The 22,649-nt window shown below is 35.5% G+C and overlaps 1 protein-coding gene across 1 annotated transcript in view; it reads left to right on the top strand.

The window, feature by feature from the left end:
* The window catches only part of ADSS2 (adenylosuccinate synthase 2), a 40,841-nt gene extending 18,961 nt beyond the window's left edge, over positions 1-21,880 (top strand). Inside the window, exons 3-13 of the mRNA XM_072856498.1 lie at positions 819-887; positions 1,628-1,678; positions 3,872-3,938; positions 7,106-7,213; positions 7,518-7,599; positions 9,484-9,610; positions 12,442-12,596; positions 13,026-13,150; positions 14,243-14,340; positions 19,735-19,884; positions 20,649-21,880. Coding sequence (XP_072712599.1) covers positions 819-887; positions 1,628-1,678; positions 3,872-3,938; positions 7,106-7,213; positions 7,518-7,599; positions 9,484-9,610; positions 12,442-12,596; positions 13,026-13,150; positions 14,243-14,340; positions 19,735-19,884; positions 20,649-20,701 — 1,085 coding nt within the window. The 3' untranslated portion in view covers positions 20,702-21,880. The remainder of the gene's footprint in view (positions 1-818; positions 888-1,627; positions 1,679-3,871; positions 3,939-7,105; positions 7,214-7,517; positions 7,600-9,483; positions 9,611-12,441; positions 12,597-13,025; positions 13,151-14,242; positions 14,341-19,734; positions 19,885-20,648) is intronic.
* Positions 21,881-22,649: the final 769 nt, after the last annotated feature.

The following is a 22,649-nucleotide window of genomic DNA, read 5'->3' as shown; positions in this document are numbered from 1 at the left end:
GAAGAAGTCTTTATTTAAGTATTTAGAAGTCTGTATTTTGGTGTCTAGAATGCTTTTATCTATGTGAAATTAGGTGATATGCAAATAGTTTCAAATGGCAGGTCCCTTCATTCTTTAGCTAGATGTTATCATACTGATAGCTTTGGATCTACTGAGTTTGGTATGACCTTAAGATGGTTCAGTTTTGCTATATGGAAATAGTCCTTCTTAGGCACTCAGTGATGCTGGTTAATTGTAAGTAGTAGTCTTTCTCTGCGCTATGTGACAGTTGTAGGAACGTGAGCTTGCTTTTGATAGAGCTTTCTCCTCTGTTATTTTTGCTAGTCTGTTAACAACCCCAACTCTATATATGGAATATTCTGTGTCTGTTTACAGCAGAAGAGTGCCTGAGGGGATGCTAGTGTTTATAATGATGATAGAAATGTGCTAAGCTTTTAAAAAACAATAGGGTTATTAAAATGAAGTACAAAGAGGGAAGTTAATTTTACATATGAGGAAGAGGAAGTTGCATTCTGGACTGTCCCACGATGCTGTTACTGTTTGTCCTGATCTAAATTGAAAATTTGTTGAGTTTATTAAAAAGATTCAATGCATGTAGTTAGAAACACATAGTTTAGGTACAAATCAGTTTTTTACAGACAAATTCCTAAGAATAAAAATTGCAATGTCTTGAAAGTTTAAATAAAAACTTAAAACTTAACTTTAAAAACTTAAATAAAATATTCTGCATACAAAACATGAAGTGTCTTTGAATTATTTGGATTTTTTTTTCCATGCTCAACATAATTCATTAAATTTTGTGTAATGGTTTTCTTCAGGAAATGGCGTTGTAATTCATTTGCCAGGACTCTTTGAAGAAGCTGAAAAAAACTTAGAGAAAGGAAAAGGTGAGAAAATTTTAAGATACTACTCTTAAAATAGTTCGAGGGGCCCCTCCTCTAAAGATTTAGAAAGAGGATGTCTCTGTAGAGCTTACGTACAATGTGTTTTTCCAGAACTCCGTTTAGCTGCTAGTTTCTGACAGGAGTCTCGCTCGAAGTCCCAGGGCCCTTGTGGGAGTCTCTGTACAGTTTAAGAAGAGAACATGTTCTAAATATGAATCATCTGTAGACATTTTTCTTTGCTTAAAGCAGTGAATTTAAGAAGTGAAACAACTTGTTAAAATGTGTTACCTGTTCATATTCGTTTTACCTCTTACAATATTAGTGTACAGTTTGATGATAGTGTTAATGTGAACAAATGCTGTGGTAATGACTTATTGATTCAGAACTCAGTTTTTGGATACTTTGTTATATCTATGGCCATGCTTGGCAGCAGTCTACTGTAAGTGAGGTAAATCAATGGTCTAGATTATTCAAAACCAAAAAGCTACTAATTGATTGCTGAAATTGAGGAATTAGTAGACTAGCTAGAATTCTTCCTCAGAATAAGCCTGACTTTCTCAGCTTTATAGGCTGATGCCAAGTTTTAATTATTGAAATCTACTTTTTTTCCTCTGGAACATGATTGCTTAATCTTTAAATAGATTGACTGAAGACTAAACATGAAAAGTATTTATGCTTCATATATCAGAAGACAAAAATGCTATACAAAACATAATTTGAACTATTTCATTTTGTCTTTTAAGGGCTAGAAGGCTGGGAAAAAAGACTAATAATTTCTGACAGGGCTCATATTGGTAAGTTCCTGTTTGTGGTTTGGTTTTTTTGTTGATTTTTTTTTGTTAATCTTTGTTTTCTCTGAACTTTCCATGGCAGTAAAAGCGTGACAATTTTTAGCCATCTCTTTCTATAGGCATGCACTTTTCTTTGGATTAAGTCTCCAAATGCTGCTTTGGTTTATTGAAGATCCTAGAAAAAAATCGTTCACCACTCAGGACCCTCCCAGGTTTCTATTATAGTGACTCTTTAATCCTATTCCATAAGCATAACCTAGTCAGGCAAGCAGGTTCACTTTCCAAGCCAAAAGGTTAGAGGTGCGAAGCAGAGAAAAAGCAGTTCATAAGTTAATTGACCGAAGGATTCATTTCCCCCTTTGGTGTAAAAGCAGTGTTGCTTATAGCAACTTTTCTGCTGGGAAACCATGTGACTGGGCATGACTTCCAAACTAACGGGCTCCCTACCAAGTGAATTGCCACATAGTTCAGCAAGGAGACTTTATGGGAAGGACCCTATAGAGATGGAGAGAATGGCTGCCCTCCTCGCAGGGGCCTCATCAGTCAAGCGTTGATTCCAGCCTGTGTTCCAGACAACTCTGCAGTTCAGAGCCTGGAGTCAAATAGTGTTTAGAGTCCAAACCACCAACACAGAGCTTCAGAGGCTCTTCCTGTATCACTCCTAGGACATCTTTATTACATAAATTCATCCTTTAAATTAGATCTTTAGATATTGTAACATAATAGTTACGTAACTGCATGTATTAGGAAATGGGCTTATTGCTGCTCTGGTACTCATCATCTGAAGATGCAAACTTTTTAGGTCTTTATCAGATAAAAGCTTGTAACACCGGATAAAGGTTTTGCTTTTGGTTTTGCTTTTGATGTGTTTGTTGTTGGTGTTGTGTGGCTTTTTGTTTGGTTGGTTTTTTCTGTTTTTTTTTTTTTTTTTTACTAAAATCCTTTCTGAGAGGAGAAACACTGTAGGTGAATTTCTTGGAAATGACTAGATCATTAGAAAAACTGTTCTGTGATGATTATGTTGCAATGGCAATACTGTGAAGTTTTCATAGCTCAACAAGTCCTGAGTAAAAAGGACCAGTTATTGACTGTCACTCCTAATCATTCAACCTCTTAACATAAATGAACTTTCAGAATGCTTCTGTTTAGAAAGTTTTGATGACAGTCTGGAGATCTGTTGCCATGATAAATATGCCTTCTCTAAAATGGATATTGGCGATCTGTGAATGATTAGTCTGTAACAAAAGATCAACCAAAAATAGGATCAAGCTGCTGGGGATAATCTAATCCTTTAAATTATGGGGGTGTGTGGAAATAAACACAAAAACAAATTGGTAAGGCAAACAAGGAAAACCACTCGTTCTAGAGACACTAGAGTACTTAGTAAATGAATCTTTCTTGCAAGTTTTCAGACTTTCCTGTGTAATGTGTAGATTAGTTGTTTAACTTTCGAGTGATAGTACTTAAGAAAAATAAGCTGGCTTCTGTTAACCTGCAAACTGTTGCACCACTGTTTGTATTTGACATGAGTCTTGTCAGATTTTTTTTTTTTTTTGCTTTTATGATAGACAAAGAATTGGTGCAAGGAATACTTTGCATAATCGTTGTCGTTAATAATTTGTAATGCTTTCAAAAAAATAATAAGGTCTTGTGAAGATGACTTCTGTTTACATAACAGAAGTTGGTGGGAGCTTTTGTATTTCCAAATGTATTTTAATAGATGTTGTCTAAAACATAAAAATAAAATTATTTAAGAAATCTTCAGAATGAATGAGAATATTTACTTAAAAGTTCCCACCTTAAATTTCAGAAGTATGATGTTTTTTACTATAACCTGTTTTCCAGGATTTTTTTCAACTGCATGTTTTCTTTGTTTGTTGTCCATACATTCTTTTGGGCCACTACAAAGCTGAAATGGCTTAGGTATTCTGTGGGAGGTGTATACACAGTCTGCAAGTATTCTACAAAATAAACACTTAAAAAAGTCTCTGAAAAACCTCAGAACTCTTCCCTGTGAAAAAAATGTAACTTGTAAAAGAGAAAAGACTCTTGTCATTTTATTTGTCTCTCTTCAGTGTGTATATTTTTGTTTTCCACATTTATAAACAGGGCTAGAGTTGATTTGAAGAAATCATTACTGATACAGTAATTTGTTTCACACAAATTTTCTACTTAAGTTATTTTTTATTTTCTTAGTATTTGATTTCCACCAAGCTGCTGATGGCCTCCAAGAACAACAGAGGCAAGAACAAGCAGGAAAGAAGTAGGTAGTTTTATTTTGTCAAACATAGGATGACTTAGTACAAACATATGACTTAATACATTAGATTTCTGTTATTGTTTGTCATCGAGTTTAAAAAAAGTATTAATTATCCTTGTAACTCTTCAATGTGGCATATGCAGGCATCATTTCTTATATTTTTGTCCCCCAGTGGCTGGCAAAAGATTAAATTCTTAATGAAAGGGTTGTATCTTGATATTTTGCCTTATGAAAAAGTTCCTAGTTCCTAATTTGCTTTATAAAAAAGGTTCCTGCTTCCTAATGTTTTAATTGTTTACTGGAGTTATTTGTTTTTGTAAAAATATATTTCTGTTCATGAAGATTGAAGGACCGCTTTGTCATCTCCAAATAACTGAAAGGTCTGATATGACTAATTCTCACGGTATCTCATGATGCTTCATTGTCAGAAGTGCATGCAAATGTTCACAGTGTCTACTGACTTTCTGAAGCTTTTGAAACTTCTAGAAACTAGCTGCAATGTTTCTAACTTGTGATTTCCAAGTAGCTCGCTAGTTTTTGGGAATGGAGAAAAAGCTGGCAGAATTAACTGTGACATGTCTACAGCTGGAAAGTTATGCAGCACTATAGACTTCTGAGATACCAGTAAACTTAATCTGTCTTCTTGGAAGTTTGTCTATGTGGATGAAAAGTAATTCAGTCTTCTGTACTGAGACCTGTAAAAGGTATCATCCATGACAGTAACCTTTAAGAGAGTGTCTGATTTGGGCATATCTTGCTTTACACAGGTTGTTATTGAGTGATATCTTGTCAATTATTCTTACACTGGGTAATTTTCACACTTGATTGTGCTGTACCAGCTGTCTTGTTACCTGTTATTTTAGGAATTAAAAAGTAAACAGGAAGAACATACATATGTATATGAAAAAAATATACATACAAATTTTTTTATGAGCCGGTATGTGTATATCAGCTATTCTTGAATATTTATGGAGCACAAGCTAAAATTCCTATATGACAATATTTGCAGTTAAAACCACTGTCAGTCACTCAGCTGCTTGTGAGAAGGAACCACTTTATTAGTTAAAGATTGTAAGGGAAAGCCCAATGAAGAAATAACCACTTTTCTCCAGTTAAATTGTTTTAAAGAAACCCAGGAAAAAAGTTACATTCAAAGCTAAAAAATTTAAGTCACTCTTAAAAGTGCTGTATTTCTTCTTTCTGTGGGGTTCTTGAAATTCTGCAACAGTCATACAGTTTTCAAGCTTGTTAAAACTGCTGATGGATTGAAAGTACTAAGCTATCTATTTCCTCCTACATATTAAGGCTATCGAAGTGACTGTAGTGGAGCAAGTACTGCTACAGGCTGGCTAAGAACAGGCTATCATAAAGTGATTATCAAAAGACTGTCTCCTGTTTGTTGAGGGTGGGGTGGGGAATTGAAATAGCCTGCTAGCATGTCCAACTGTAGATTTGACTGCATAGCATATTTGGTATTAAAATTCTTTTGTGTCTAACACTTCAAAGTTGATCAATATAAATAGTAAGTTTATTTTTTATTTTAACTGAATGCTTTTATCTGTTCAAATGTAGCTCAAAAACAGTCACAAGTAAGGCTCATGTAGCTTCCCTTGCAGAAAGGTTATAGAAAAGGTAATCTAATGTAGTATATTATGCTTATGCAATTGTTTTAACTTCTATAAATACAGTCTTCTGACAGATGAACTCTTTTATGAATTGGCATGTCTTAATGAAACAAAATAAATGGGAACCAGCTCCTCCTTAAAAAAATTCTCTGTGGAAGGTATGAATAGGGGTGGAGGCTAGAGTCAATTATTTAAGCCACAATGTCCTGGTCTGGTTAAATGATACTGTGTGGTGCAAAGTTGATTAGAATGTCTTTCTTTTCGGACTGGAGGCAAACATATCACTCCCTGAGATTACTCAGTATTGAGTCTAATTGGAAGAATTTTTTTTTTTTCCAAAATTATTGTGTTGAATCTACTCCAAACTACTAATGACCTAACTAATATGAATTATGTACTGATTATGACCTGTATTTCAGTTCACTTACGTATCAATTGATACCCTTTAACATATAGTTTAGATATGACCTGTACCTTCTAGTTGAAATGGAGTCCCTCTGGAACTGAGTTATGGTATGGTAACTTCAAGGCAGTTTGAGGGAATCTGGGCTGCTCTGCATATGCAAAATTTATAAATGAAGAAGATGAGGCTTTGTGTGCCTGCTCAGGGGAAAAAAAAAAACCCAAACCAGTTAAAACTAAGTGCAAAACTAAGCTTAGCAACGTACAGCACACTTCTGAAAATGCTGCACACCTGTTCACTTCTCCTTAAAAAGTTACTTAATCTTTTGAGAGCAATGGGGAAGATGTTTGATAATCTGCCTATGATGAGTGCAGTTTGGCTGCATTTTGATAGCTATTTAGCAAGACTCTGCCAGAAGACACTTTCTGAACTAGCTGTACTTCTTTGACAGTAAACTCAGTGCAAGCAAGTTGTATCTTATGATATCACTGACTTAAGCTGAAAAAGGCTTTTCAGGCAGAGTGGGTAGGTAACGGTAAGAAAAAGAATTCAGGTTTTCAGAATCAGCTACAGTGGAAAATCTATTCCTGAACCCTATATAATGTACACCATTTTGAGTATCATTGCCACTCTTACATGCTTGGCAGTGTTTTCTGTTTTTCTGGATCCAACGGAGGCATTTAGAATTAAATGAAATATTTCTTGCATACAAACTTGAAATCCATACCGTTTGTGCTGTTGCTTTAGGGAGGACTTCCTTTAGGTCTTCAGGACAGTTTTTTAGGAAGGTGTTTAGTTAGTTTCAGTTTGTAGTACTGAAGGCTGTTGTCTTGGCATTCAGTTCCTTAAGTACAAAAGTCGGGAATTGCGTACAAATAAATACATAAGAGTTCACTACAATATGAAAAGTTATTGGTTTAAAAACAGAAGTATGTAGATGATTAATACATTTATGTCTATAAACAGTGATATTCTGAAACTAAGTTGCATACTAAAAGTATCTCGTGTTTTAAATGTTTAAAACAAGGTTCTAAATGCTCGCAATTAACAGCATTTCATTTTATGCTAAGGATGTATTAGCTTTAAAGAAAAAACACCTTAGTTTTAGATCAAGAATAACTCCTGTTATTATCTTTTGAAAGTTTGGGAACTACCAAAAAAGGAATTGGTCCAGTATATTCTTCAAAAGCAGCTCGAAGTGGACTCAGAATGTGTGATCTTGTTTCTGATTTTGATGAATTTTCTGAGAGGTAATTTCTGTATTTTAATGCACAGTTGTAAGCATAGTTTTCAGTTTCTGGGTAGTGCCCTGTGTAAGCAATTACATCTGGTTACTGTTACTTTTAAAAATTAAAATTGTTTTTAAATATGAAAATAATTTTATTTATAATTTTATTAAATTACCTATTTATAATTATTAAAATATTTTATTGTTTAAAGTTGTGTAATCACCAAATAATTGTAGATGTGTAACCAGTAAAACCTAAGGTTGGTGGGGGCATGAGGAGGAAAACAAACAAACAAAAACCTTAGTGACGCATTTTTACCTTCCAGATTCAAAGTGTTAGCCAATCAGTACAAAGCGATATATCCTACCTTAGAGATAGACATTGAAGGGGAACTGAAAAAGCTCAAGGTAAGCCTGCTTCTGTCTGTTAAATGATATCATCACTGTGTGCAGTTACTGATACGTAAATCTCTTGGTGACTGACACCTATGCTTGTGTGAGGAGTTAAAATATAACACGTATCATGGGAAATTGGTATGTATCAATTTTTAAAGAGTCTGTTAGCATCCTTAAAGACACTTTTGACCCTGCTTTATGCAGTATTTCAAAACTTGGTTTCAAGAGAAATATTGTAAACTTTAAGAAAAAGGCTTGTATAGGGAGAATTATTTTTTACTTCCACTTGCTCTAACATACTGGCTAGGAGAAAAAAACCCAAGACTGTAGTTGGGGAAGGTATGTTTCATTGTAAAGCAGAATATAAATTCCTTGTGTCAGAAACTTAAGAAGGGAAGTAAATTATGATTCTAAGTAATAAGCCTTAAGGAAAAAAAGATACTGTCTAACAACATAGAAAAATGTAAGTTGATAGCAGCAGAACTAATGAAGCCTGATTGCCAGCAAGCTAGTCTTGTGGTTAATTTTGAATTCTGATTTGATGTTTTCCCTGCAATTGGAAAGATTATGCAGTTTTGAGATTTCTCACTAGTATTAATTCTCTTATGCCTAATAGTGCGATTTTTGTGGTGCACCCAAGTCCTTATTTGAAAAAATTGTCGGGTGTCTTACACTTACCCAGTCTTTTTGTTCATGAATTTTATAGAGACTTAACTGTATGAGATTATTTGTTGGTTTTTGTTTGTTTGGTGTGTTTTGGTGTGGTGGTTGGTTTTTTTTAACCCCTTAGAAAACTTCAACCAATTTGACAAATTGTTTAAAACCACTGATGTATGTGTGGAACAGGGGAGGGGGTGTACCGTTACATGCTTCATTCTTTCAGAAAATCAGGCCAAAGAAATCATTCTTCTTGTATCTTTAGTTGCTGCTCAACTCGGTTTACCAGCTCTAGAATGGAGTATATGGGAGTTCTTAGTACTTCTGTTTGTCTTACTTTAAATAATATCTGGTACACGTGTTGAGTTGTAGTATTTTTATCAATATGTAGACTTAAAAATCAGTTACAGCTGAGTGTTTTAGAATGCTTTATAGTTTACTTAATACACATTAGGATTACAGAGTATCTGAAACTCATTGTTAGGGTGGAAACATAATATGTGTTTGTAGCTTGAGGAAAATTACTTGCACTTAACGTTTGTTTTATGCTAATGCACTTGATTAAATTCTGAAAGACAAAGTGTTATATTTCATGTGAAGTGAATCATTAGAATGAGAACTTCCATATGTTCTCATGGGGAAAAAGGCTGTGTACCAAGTGTTAATCTGAACATTACTGGCTTTTTACATCCAGCTACTCAGTGGCATTCAGGCACTTGACCCTTAATTCAAATAAATAACTCTTTACTTTTTCTTACAAGCATATCTGTATATATATCACAAATTAACGATACTTTACAATTGTGTGCATTTGTTGGCTTCAGATGGCCAGAAGTGGAAGCCCCCCACATGCTGGTTTTGGGGGAGAAATTTTGAACACTTGGAAATGAAATACTGAATACAGTAAAATATTGTGATTATGCTCAAGCTTGAATATTTCTAAAGCATTTCAAAAGTTTGGATTTTATTTCTTTTTTTTTTCCTTTTTTTTTTTCCTTTTTTCCTCCTCTTTTTTTCTTTCTTTCCTCCTAGGAAGAACATACATGTCATTGTGTAGATCTGAGTCTTATGTTCTTCCTTCCGTTGTTCACATATTATGGCATATTTAGCATTCTTTTACATTTGCCTTTCCTTTTCAAAAGGAGTAAGAGCATTGTTATGAGGGAGCAATAACACTTGTACTCTGGCTGGCTTTATCATAATGAAATTTACTATACAATAGTCTTTTATATTATTCAGGGCTGCATGGAAAAAATAAAACCAATGGTAAGGGATGGTGTTTATTTCATGTATGAGGCTTTACATGGACCACCAAAGAAGATCTTAGTAGAAGGTGCAAATGCAGCACTGCTGGACATAGATTTTGGTAGGTATAACCTTTTTGAGACACACGTTGCTGTATGCTTATGTTGTGGAAGAGGAATGCTAAATATAAACTCTTCTGTGCTTAGCTGTTCTTATGGCAGAAGTGTTTTTTGTATTTTGGAAGAACAGTACTCTCTATGACTAGCAAATTATTGGGGGGGGGGGGGGAATGTTTTAAATTATATTCCTTCAAAAAGCTTTAGACTCTCCCAAGATTAATTGTTTGAATGACAGTGAAGATCAGGTGAGTTTTCTTAAATAGATTGTAGCTATTACTTCAGTGTCTATAAATTTCATATGAAATAACTCACAGTTGTATACATGTATGGAAAACACTTGAGAAGAAAAATTGAGAACGTTGAGAGGCAAAGTATATATGCAAAATACTTGTTGACTTTTGAAGTATCAGCTTGCATTTTTTTTAAACCCTTTATATAACAGTTTTCCACTGTTTCAGTATGTAAGGAAAGATGTTGGGAATCTGGATTGCTAATGAGGCAAGAGTGAAATGATTATCCCAATCAATCTGAAATTATAAATGGTGCAGTTTTTCTTAAAACACTGTAATTTTGCTAATAAAATTAGAAGCTTCTTGATAGAAGCAGCTTTTTAAAATGAGAATTGTGTTTGTTGTCATTATATTGCAAGGACAGATAAATTATTATGCCTCTGTATAGGCATAAGCAGCCTATATGATTGGCTCCTGCATTTTGTCACATTCTTCTTCCGTCTCACTAGCCTTGTAACTGCATCATTTTTATTGTTGAAAAGATGCTTAAGCCTGAAATTGAAGCCTGTAAGGACTGCTGTCAAACAAATACAAAATTGGCACACACTCTGCTTTCAACTGATAGGAATTCTGATATTGGGCGTTTTCAAACTTACTGAGTTTGAAAGCCTCTTCTTTTAAGAGGAAGATATGTCTAAGACTAGTCACTGTAAGTGTAAGCACCAAGATTTCCCATGATAATCTGAATATTGGAAGAAACTTCCTTTTTTAACAAGTCAAAAAAAAAAAAGAGGAAAGAAGTCTTCAAATATGCTTGTCACAGGGAAATGTTTGATGCAAAACTGAGATACTTGCAGAAAACTCTAGGGGGGGGTGTTTTTTGTAAGTAGTGAGGATTTAGATTTCCTATAAGTATAGGAAATTCAAATAGTCTGAAACTCATCAGGTATGTCTATAATATGTACAGAGTTGTTTAAGTCACTTAAATTTTTCTCCTGTCTGTGCTGTGAGACCCACACACAGAATATCTGCTCTACTTAGGTAGATACCATCAGTGGATTGGACACTTGGGGTAACAATAGACAAGTCCTAGTAAAAAGGTTTGACAATGCCAAATCTGATTATTGAGCATTCTGAATGAGGCTATTTTCTGTGCCTTGGTGCACAGAAGTCTTAATACTGAAGTGAGTTTTATGAATGTGTGTCTGTTGGCAGTGAAGATGGTAAATCCCAGCCTTGCAGTCCATCCCACTTTTCTGGAGTGTGTAATGAAGCTCACGTGTGTGTGTGTGTCTGGGGGTGGAGGTGTGCAGGGTGTGTGGTCTTCTGTGTTTTTAAACACTGTGTGAGGATAAACCAATGTCAATATACCAGGCTGGGAGCTGAAAATGATTAAGAATTGTCTCATTGACTCTGTGTGTGACATCCACTAGCTATATTTACTTGTCAGTAAAGAAAAACTCAACTACTGTGTCCTAAGAAAGATGAAGGCTCGTTAGTGCTTGCAAACTGCTATTACATATCACCTGTAAGCCTGTGTGTCTCTCTTGAGAGATTTGAGTTAAGCAAAAGAAGGTAGAGATACCTGAAGCTAGGCTGCAAAACCACTGAACAGCCTCTAAAGGATTTTGACTTTTTAAAGTTGTCTGTATTGCTTTCAGTTCCTTTTGTCTTGGCCATTTCTCTCTTACCCATCTCTGACTCTTATACCAAAAGAAAAAAAAAAAGTCTGAAGCATGGGTAGAAGTCTCTTGCTTATATGCAGTTACTGTGTGGCTGAAGCATTTGTTCATAATTCAAATCAACTAAGGACTGGCATGCTCTGTTTCATCTTCCATTGGCTTTAAAAAAAAAAAAAAAAAAGTGTAAACCTAAGAATTTTGAGATGTTTAACTCTTTTATCTTTGCTGTCCAGGCTGCTTTTTAAATAAGGGCTGAATATTTAACTAGAGACAAACTCTCACCACTAATGAACTAGACTATATTCCAGGAGTCTTTTCTTTTTTCCACAATTAAAGAAAATTAAAGAAAATAAAAACTTCTTCATTTGATTATGTAAGCAAAATTGTTCTTTCCAGAATTCTACATTTCTTTGCAATTTCTTATCCTTGTAATGTGCTGACCAGTTTGTAGAGCTTGTATTTTATTTTTTCTCCCAAAATCAAAAATAGTAAACCTGTATTTTCTAACCTTTTAATACCATTTTCTTAAGAGTCTCTTTTCAATTTTTCACATTGTTCTATTAGTGAGTATATTTTATGTAAGATAGCAAGGCATGGTTTTCTGGTGTCTTATTCCAATTTTTTACTTGTATGATCATTCAGAATTGTTATGTAGTCAACTTTTGTCTCTGTACCAGTTGAAGTAAGTGGCAAGATTTCTACCTTTTTCAGGATCAGACAATGTACATACAAAGCTAAGAGCTCATTAAATATGTTCTTACCGCAAAATACATTTACTGTGTGTTGTGTTTTGTTTTTTATTGTTGTAAAGCCTAGGTAAGTGCAATGCAAGTACTATTCCTCACCAGGTTATGTATATTTTTTAAAAATAGTTTAAAACCAGTGTTTTAATATGTTTTTAAACCCAGTTTTTTTTAATAGGCACATATCCTTTTGTGACTTCATCAAACTGCACAGTTGGAGGTGTGTGTACAGGTCTGGGTATGCCACCGCAGAATGTTGGGGAAGTGTATGGAGTTGTGAAAGCATATACAACGAGAGTTGGAATTGGTGCCTTTCCTACAGAACAAAATAATGTGAGTATTATCAGCCCTAGATGTGACCTGTAACTGGGTGAAATAACTTGGTGTGTCTGTCTTATGTTAAATCAGTGTTACTGGTTAAATGCAAGTAGATGACAGTGTGTTTGGATGTCTCATTCTTCTGATTCTAGACTGAGCTTACAGGACTGCCAAATCTGATTGTCAGTTTCTCAGACCTTCTTGTGGAATATAAGGCTAGAGCAGGAGCAAATTTTGAGAGATTTGCTTAAATAGTGTTCTCTTTAATTAGAAATAGAATTTTGTATTTCTATTTTCATCCCAATGGACAACTTTGTGAAAAATTGGGGGAAGAACTTTTAAGGTAATTTACAATATTGTAAAATGTTGTTAAATATACACCTGCATTGTGTATTGCAAATAATTAAAAAAAAAGGCTCATGTAGTAGTATTACTCTTTGTTAGGAAATTGGAGAACTGCTGCAAACAAGAGGTAAAGAGTTCGGTGTTACCACTGGTAGAAAGAGAAGATGTGGCTGGCTGGACCTTGTGTTACTCCGATATGCCTACATGATTAATGGATTTACTGCGTGAGTTATTTTGACAGCTTTGCTGGCAACTTGACATAAAATCATGAAATGCTACGGATTACTGTAAATTGTACATATACTAGTTAGTAACATTCAGACTGTTAGTATTGATTTGTTGATTGTTTTGATATTTTGATAAATTAACTGTCCCTCATTTTTCCTAGCATTAAATGTTTTTCTATTTGACATTTTCATACTTGTAAATTTTTCTTTCCTTTACTTGTAGCACATCATTATTTCTCATTTAAAATGATCCAAGAAGCACTTATGTATGTTAGTACTTCATGCTTCAAGCTTCCCCAACCCCTGCCATCCCACCAAACCCAAACCAAATCAAATGTATTACAAGGGCCTTAAAACCTGATACAGTTTGTGGGCTTTTGTTTTGTTAGTTTGTTTTCAAAATAAGACAGATGGGAACCGATCAGTATCTTCAGCAGTATGTGTAAATGTACAAAATTTGGATATGAATTTGGGATTTTAATTAAAATGAAAAATAGGTGTTTGAAACAAAACTGGTATAAAACTTCTAGTACATCAAACTGTATAAATACATGCTTTGCTTAAATTTTCCTGGTTTTCTTGTCCTTTGTGTTTTTTATTTAAAGTAGGATGCAGCCAGGTATTTACAGAGCCAGTGTTTGATTATTTTGCTGCCTTCACTGTAGGACAAGAACATTTGGCAGGGGACAGGAACAGACAGCAACAGGCATCATGCTATGAAACCATCTCAAATGAGTGGTCATAAAGTATCTTGGCAGCACCCTGACCAATTAAAATTCTAACACTTAAAGCTATACACCAGTCACTTTAATTGGAGAATACCTGTTCTTTGAATTTTGCCATTTCCTTATAATACTAGATCAAGGGATGCAACAAAGAGGCTCTTTTAAGTTTTGTTTGTTGGTTTGGTTTTTTTTTTTTTTTGAAAAGTCACACCAGGTGAATACATTAGTGCCATACAAGCTATTTTTCGAAGGAAAGACAATTAATTGCAATGTGCAGAAATCAGTTTTTCTTTTGGTATTTTTCCAATGTGATGAGAGTTGAGAGTCGTTGAACTTGTTTAACTAGAGTAATATTTCTTTATAGATTGGCACTTACCAAATTGGATATCTTGGATGTGTTTCCAGAAATCAAAGTTGGTGTTGCATACAGACTAGATGGTGAAATCATACCTCATTTTCCTGGTAAGGCTGCTTGTTTAACAGTTTTAGATTTTGGTGAAATGTAATCTGATACTTAAATGCATTTGACTTTTACTTGTAAAATTTATGACAGGGATGTGTTACTTCAGCATCAAGCCATTAATATCTTCCCAGATGCACCAGAGACACCCTGTACCACACATGTGCCCGCACCCTAAAGACACCTATACCAAATACTGTCATTTGTCTACTAGAAAGATGCGAAGTGCTTCTTAAATGTAAATGTTGTTACTGATGTTATCCCTTTCCTTTAATACAGCCTGCATTACCTTCAAGCTAAATTGGAAGCTCGTTTCACACTCTAAACCCAGTGACTTATTCCCACTGCTGTATTCGTCCCCTCTTCTAGCAGGACAAGTCTTCATTTAAGTATGTGGTGAACCACATGAGAGAACTGATCCAGTTGAAAAGCCAGGTTTTTCTCTCCCTGTGTTATTTTTCTTAACAGTTCAGTTCCCTTTAATGGTTCACAGAGCAGCCAAAAACGTGTCACACCTACGCAATGGAAAAGAGGGAAAAGGGGTGGGGGAGGAAACGAGCAATTAGTCTAGGTGAAAGCAAGACTATTTTCTAATGCAGGACCAACATACATCAGCTTGGCATTGATAGTAACTGTAGCTCCTGAGGAGGACAGTGGTCATTTTAGTGATCATTTTTATCTGAAAAATGTATCTGCAAGTTAAAATATTCAAATATCACAAAACATTGTTTCCATGGATAATGCATCTTTATCAGTTTGCTATAGTAGAGATACTCCAGAAAAAGTAAGAACATTATCCAGTACTAAAGATTGGGCTTTCTGATTTTCTAATGTGCGCATAGATGCCCATTTCCATTCTAATTGCTACCTCAGGGTTTGATGCTGGTCACAGGTTACAATTTTTCATATGATATCATCAGCAGAGAACTTTTTGTGGGTGAGGAGATCAACTATAGTAATCAGATACAACTCACAGCAGGATTTATGTAGTATAAAGATGTAATTATGTGTAAAGGAATAAGTGATGATCTGCCAGGAGTCCTTGAAAAGAGCACATATCTATTAGGGAAACTCATAAGGAATTAACAAAAAATTGTCTGTTTCTCCATGTGCTTGGGGGAGTTCTCTAATTGATTTGCCCTCCAGTATCTTCAAACAGAAGTGCCAGTTACAATCTGAATGCATACTGAGTGACATGGCATGCACTTTTATTCAGGAAATGTAGTTAGAAAAAACTAAACCAGGGAATGCTTTTCCCTTTTTAAGTTTCAAGATATTCCCTGATTGATACCCTTATCAAAATATTAAGGAAATTTTAGTGTACTTTAGATGGCCTTTGAACATAATGGAGAAAAAAAAACCCAACAAAACAACAGCCAAACAAAACCCCAACATTCCAGGGCACAGTTTGACAACAGGTTGTGAAGGTACACTTGTAAGAGAAGTGGTTCTGAGAGGGTGGTTGGTCACTGGAACAGGCTCCCCAGGAAAGTGGTCACAGCACCAAGCCTGTCAGAGTACAAGGAGTGTCTGGACAACGCTCTTAGTAATATAATTTAGTTTTAGGTAGTCCTGCGAGGAGCAGGGAGTGGACTCTCATCCTTATGGGTTCCTTCCAACTTGATTCTCTCTGTTATATAGGCTACTCCATCTCTCCCCAAGCACAGGACTTAGTCATCAGTTTCCTCTGCCTTCAACTGAGGATTCATGAGACACAAGAAGAAACAGAAGAACCAGTAATGAGTTCATCCTAGTAAGAGGCAAAAAATAATACAAATAGATGCAAGATGCTTTACTGTCCATACTCACTCTGCAATATAGACTTATATCAAGTTGTATGAAATACAGGAATTCATTCCAAATTACTTGTATTTTTATTTCCCCATAGCCTAGACTCAGGAACTTCACTATGAACTGGGTCATTACTATGAAGAATTGCAGAGGTTCTTCCCTAGCACGTCTGAATTGAGAACTACTCAGTAAATGCTTAATCTGTAGCCCTGTCATCTAACCTGGGAGCTATTTGGACTGTCTTGTGCTCAAGCCAGAAGGACCTTCTCTGGCAGTCTATCATTAAAGATGACATAAACAGGTGGCCATGTTTTCCAGTACTAAGACTTCAGTGATTACTTTTTTTTTCCATTCAATGTGTGTCTCAGATGGGACCAGAATCTTGTTACAACTCCTGAGGGCAGACTTTGTTTCCTGTATATGCCCAGGTAACAGGTAGCTGGCCTTTGGTCATAGTAGCACAAAGTGGCTCACCTGCCTAACTATTTTTCTTTACTGTATGAACAACTAAGAATTCTGGCAGAAATTTAGTAGAAGCTGTTGTCTTTGCTGTTGACATGCTGTCTTCCTTAAGTGTCAGGAAGGAGTTTGAGCTGAACTTCTGGTAAGCTGGAGGATGCTGTCTCTCACAGTGCCTCTGTGTCCCACACCTCTCTCTTTGCTATACTCCTCAACGTTTGGCAACATTTTCAGCGCATATGCTGCAGGTTACTTATTAGCCCTACCCCTGGCATAAAAAACAAAAGGTAACTTTCTTCCCACTTTGTGTTTTGCAGACCATTAGATTATTTCCAATGTCTACATCTCTGCATGCTGTGCACTTGTATAATTTATTTATTTTTTTAAAACTTGCCACTTTGACATTTTTAATTTAATTTAGAAGAGATCTAGTCTGGGAATCTCCCGCTGGCAGGGTATTTCTTTCTCTCTCCCCTCCCTACCCTCCCACTCTCTTGGAGATGTTAGTGATTTACCCTTCTTGTGCAATGACTGTCTCTAAATTGAAAGCACACACACAGTGCCCACCATCTCAGAAGAAGCATGCCATATTTCATATATTGTTCCTTTTTCCAGCTGGATCAGAGAATCATATGAGTCTCATTTTTTTTAGCTTAGAATTCTGTGGGCATTTCATAATCTCCTGTTAAGAAAGAACTGAAAATGTCTTGTAAATTTACAGCTGACTTCAGTTGGTATCATTGAGGCTGTAGTCTTTTGCTATGGAGCTGGCCAGTATCTCCATTTCTGTTCAGTCATAGGAGTTTATGAAAGAAAGATAGAACTCCCTGCTAGTTCTGAGCTGATCAGTTTAAAAGGAATGTGAAAGCTGCAGTCTAGTCCTGCTAGTGCCTCCTGTCCAAGTTCAGGCGTTGGTTGATCTCGGCAGAGGCAGACACAACCTCTAGCTCAGGAGACTTGGAAAACACAGATCCTTAGGAAATCAGGAGATTATTTTGGAGAAGCTGTACTTCATGCTTGCCTTTTTTTCTTGTGCTCTTTTCCTGGGCATCTACTGTAGATTAAAGAGCTAGGACACTGTGCTAGATGCACATTTGATCTGACTTATATGACTGTGTTTATGTTCAGTTTCTGGAAATTGCTGGAGGATCTTTCTCTTACAATGGTGCCAAGATCCCAGATTTCAGCTATTATTTTTGAGTTGGAAGTAACATCACATCATTCCCTCTCCAAATTATAGTACCAGACTACCAGATATCATTATATCTGCTCTCTCTGTTATCTAATTCAGCTGTTAATAAGAAATATTCCAGAAAGCCTAAAAGATAAATTGCCTAAAGGAAGAACTGAGAGAAATCTAGATGGTGACTATATCTGTGACTACACTGAGCTCAGTTTATGGCTTATCTTTACCACACATCATCTTTTATCACACCTGCTGGAGCAAAATGAGAGAATTATTTGAAACATCAAGAAATTGATCCCTTGTTTTTCTTCCTCTCTCTTGAGGAAGTAAGGAATTGAACTAATACAGAATAATGGAAGATTGTAGACAAGATTAGACCATTCAATTCTAAGTGCTTTCAGCTTTCTCCCAGCTAGCCTCATCAGAGAGGCTTCAAAGTAAAAATGCCTGTGGACCTCCCAGATTAGGTGTTCAGTCACTTTCCATCTTCAGAAAGATGGAGGCTAGTGTCTTATTCTAGATCATCTGCAATGCCTGGAGATTAGTTTGTGGGTTTTCACTTTGAATATAGCTATTCTATTTTGCAGATCACCTGGACAGCAGACACCACCTCAGTTATTACTGCTGATGACATTAAAGAAAGTGCTTATCCTTGGCCTCTGCAACCCAACATCCTTAATGTGCCTGTCTCTTTGTCCTGATTACAACAAGTATTGATTCAGGATCATTTGCCTTAACCTGTGAACACCTCAGTCCAAAAAATTGTGCATTTCTTCACTGTTGTAGGCTTTGAAGACAGTAGAGCATAGTCCTCTTTCACCCTTACTCAAAATGCCTAGTTCATAAAGACTGTCCTTACAACGTTGCTGCTATTGAACTCTTACCTGCACCGGGACAAATTATTCAGTATGCTGAGCCTGAGTTTGTTGGCTACACACGTGCTGGAGGGGATTAGCTATGGTTTTGTATTTGCACCTCTACTATGCCTCTTGCACCTAAAACCCTTTCCCAGGTTGAATAGCTGTCTTTACAGGAGTGACTTGATCTGAGACATGGAGCCTCTGTAACATTAATTACAGTGCCTTTGGCAGAACCCCGTCTTTTTCAGGAAGGCAAGAATGTCTGACACCTCCCATTTTTTTAATCAATGTATTTTGACCATTTTCAGGCTTACGGCTTTTGTTTCGCTGCCCATTCCAAGACTAATGTTCAGATAATTACTGGAATGATTCCATTCCAGAACAATGTGCTTAGCATCTTTTCCGGTACTCAGAATCGTCACAGGATTCAGAGTTAATGGACAACATTGTAACAAGTTACTAAATGAAGGACAAAATGGAATATACTCATTGCTTCTATTCTGAGAAGTAATTGGAACAGTTACTCTTCATACGTTATGTGGGACTCCACACTGGTTGACAAATTCATTGCAGAGTTATGGGGCAAAGGGTCTGTGGGCATCAGAAGTCTATTATGTATAAACTATGTCTTATGACTATGTTTGGTAAAAAGTACACTCCTATGCCATTTTAAAATATGTTTTAACTGCCTGATACTTACAAGCTGATGCTCAGTTTTGCTTTCACATCACCAAATTCCCTCGTGAAGGGGGAGTTGGATCTTAGTATTTGTTCAGCAAAACAAAGTCAACATTTTGAGGAATTACTTTTCCTGAAAAGTTGTTTTCTGAACTGAAAAGATTGTAGTTTAAACAAAATATATGCATGTGACTGTGAGTACTGGAATTCCTGAAGTCTAAGTCCTGATAGTTACTGGATGTTTTTTTTTCTCTGCTTATATGAACAAAAAAAGACACTTTACCACCTTCAGTACTGGTATTATCTTATGAGTAAACCTCTTTGTATAAGAAAAGAATAAAAAGCTTTACAGTTATGTGTTTAGTGGTAGGGAATATATAACCTTTGTAGACATAATATTTTTGTTCCTGTTTGCTTCTCAGCCAACCAGGAAGTCTTAAATAAAGTAGAGGTTCAGTATGAGACACTCCCAGGATGGGATACAGACATATCAAATGCAAGGACGTTTGATGAGCTGCCTGTAAATGCACAAAATTATGTTCGCTTTATAGAAATGGAGTTGGGTGTTCCTGGTAAGTAAAACAGAACTTGTTGTTGTTGTTTTGGTTTTTTTCCTGCTCCATGAAACCTATCTTGTACTTTGCCTTAATGAACATTCAAAATATTGAAAACTAGTTTGTAGCTGTGCTTATTCTGATGTACCTGGTGATACTTGTAATTATTGTTTTACTTCTTTTTATCTATTTAGCTGTTGAATTGAAAATTTTCAAAAGTGCTAATATTCATTCTTTCTTTGGCTTATACTATAGTTCTTGTTCAACTGAGATTTTTATAACTTGCTTAAGTGTTTTTCAGATTGGTTATAATAGGGGTTTAGTTCTGCTGCCATTGTAAAGTCAGTGGGACTATTGGTATATTAATGTGATTAAATATATGTGACAGTAAGAGGTCCTAAACTAACAAATTTCTCTTATGCTCCCTAGTGAAGATGATCCTGTGGTTCCATCCAAAACTGGGAATTAGGAGATGATGCAAATCTTTACTTTTCTAACAGTTTCTATGTATCTTTTTTCCTATGGTCTGGAAAACTGGTTTATTTATTATGGCAGCTTAAGACTGTTGCTGCTTTTCTAAGTTACCAATGCATTCTTACTTTGAGAACAATAGAAATAGTTATCATTTCTTAACGTACTAATAGTATATGCTGTGTTTTTCTTCAGACTATGGTACTTAAGATCTTAAGTGCTTAAGAAGATAAGTTGGTATCTTATCTTAAGATACAATCCGATCTTGCTTTGTATTACTTATAATAAAAGTTTGCTTTTCTCTTCTGCAGTTAAATGGATTGGAGTAGGGAAATCCAGGGAATCAATGATCCAGCTGTTTTAAAGATTTCAGATGCATGGAAGAAAGCACACTCCTCAAAAGACTGCTCATTCTTAAATGCATTAGTAGCCCGCAAAGCAAAGATGTTGGAAGGATAGATTTTTGCATGGAAAGAAATGCTAGAGTTGATACCCCCAAATCAATCGCTATTCCTGAAAGAGACTTTAACATGAACCTGTATCAGTTCTTGTTCAGCTGCGGTTTCCAGGACACTTGTCATTGTTGTTCAAGGTGCCATCAGAATTTTTTTTCTTTACCTAATATTTACTTCATAATGTAATTCCTGTTTGAAAATCTAAGGTAGCATTACTTTCATGACTGTTTGTCTTTGTTATCCTCTCTCTGCTTTTGGCGGTGTTACTTCCCTGAAATTTTAGACAGTAAAAATAATGCAGTTTTGCACAGATAGTTTTACATCCTCATTATTTGTATTCCTAAAGCTGTTGTATTCTTAATGGCTGTTCTTGTGAGTGATTAAAGAGGGGGATTCTGGTTTTATAATGCTATAAATGCTGTCTAAATTATTGTGTGATCTGTTTTTTAAAAAAGGATGTGATGCCAAGTTATTAAGAATGTCCAGGTTTTTTTAGCTGTGTAACACAGAAAACTTACTCTTTGTAACTCACAGAGGACACTCAAGTGTTTAACAGGAAGTGTGCCCAGAAAGTTAGAAAATTGGTATTGTAAAAAGTTCATTTGCAATTATTAAAGAACTGTTCTGATTTTGAGTTAAATGTTTTATAATGTTACTCATTTTTTTCTGGTATTTTAAAACCCCTGCACTTCTCTACTTCCACAGCACATATCTCAAACTGTTTCCCTAATTAAATGAGGTTATATTTATATTTGGTGAGAAGTCTAACATTTTGATGCCCTTTTAAATTCCTTTCTACATAGCCAATAGAAGATCTTTCTCTGGAGAACTGGCAAAGCACAGACACTTTTGTAATTATAAATTGAAGATGCTTTAGAAATAACATTTAAAGTATTCAGCGAGTTTGCTTTAGATGTAGGGAAAATAACAAGTATTCACCTCATGACATCTGACATATTTTGGCTTATTAGTGTTGGGAAGTGTTCTAGAATGATTTTAATTTATAACCATTATTATATATTTCAAAGAATCTGATTTATTTTGGCAACAACCCAGTAATTACATATTCCCTTTCCAGGTTTTTTGAGAATGACTTTGTTTTTACACACTATACTATAGTATTCATGTGCTTCCTTTTCACTTCAAATAAAACTTACTTTGCTTCCTAAAAACAAGTTTGTATCAGGGTGGGGCAGTGGTTTTAGATAAAGTTTAGTACATTTCGGCTATGCAGGTGAATATAAGAAACTTTTAATGCAAAATAAAAGATAAAAGGCCTTCGAGATTATGTCTTAGGTAACTAGATATTGCCTGAAATGGAATAGATTTGTTGGCTTGATGCTGCTATTGAGGTGTTCAGCACAATGTTTATGTTCTCAATTGACATAAAATAAAATTGCTTATTGTAAGGGGAGGAACAGGAGGGTTGAAGGATAAAACTACTGATATTTAAGAAGCATTTTCTATTGAATTGTTTGCATGTGACAGAGCAGTTAGCAGGGTGTGTTTTACTTGTGTAATATGCGGAAAGAGGAGGATACCACAGAATGCTGGTAAATTGGCAAATACATTGAGACCTTTGTATCAGCATTGCATGTAAAAGATCATTCTCCTCAGCATTAAAAAATGAGCAACTTCATACTCAGTTTTTTCTGGAGGGGATGAGGGTCTAGTTCTGCTGTCAGCCTCGCAGCCCAGGAGAGAACCATACCATCCCTCCCTAAGTAAGGGACATCTGAATTAAAAATCTCTTCCTAATTCCCTGATGAAGAGAAGGAGAGATATAACTGTGTGAAACATGAATTCCAATGTTCATTTAGAAGGAAAAAAACAATACTACTATTTTCTAGGCGATGG

Source organism: Ciconia boyciana, chromosome 3, assembly GCF_034638445.1.
Source record: "Ciconia boyciana chromosome 3, ASM3463844v1, whole genome shotgun sequence".
Classification (NCBI taxonomy): Eukaryota; Metazoa; Chordata; class Aves; order Ciconiiformes; family Ciconiidae; genus Ciconia; species Ciconia boyciana.
This window is presented reverse-complemented; position numbering and strand designations above follow the sequence as displayed.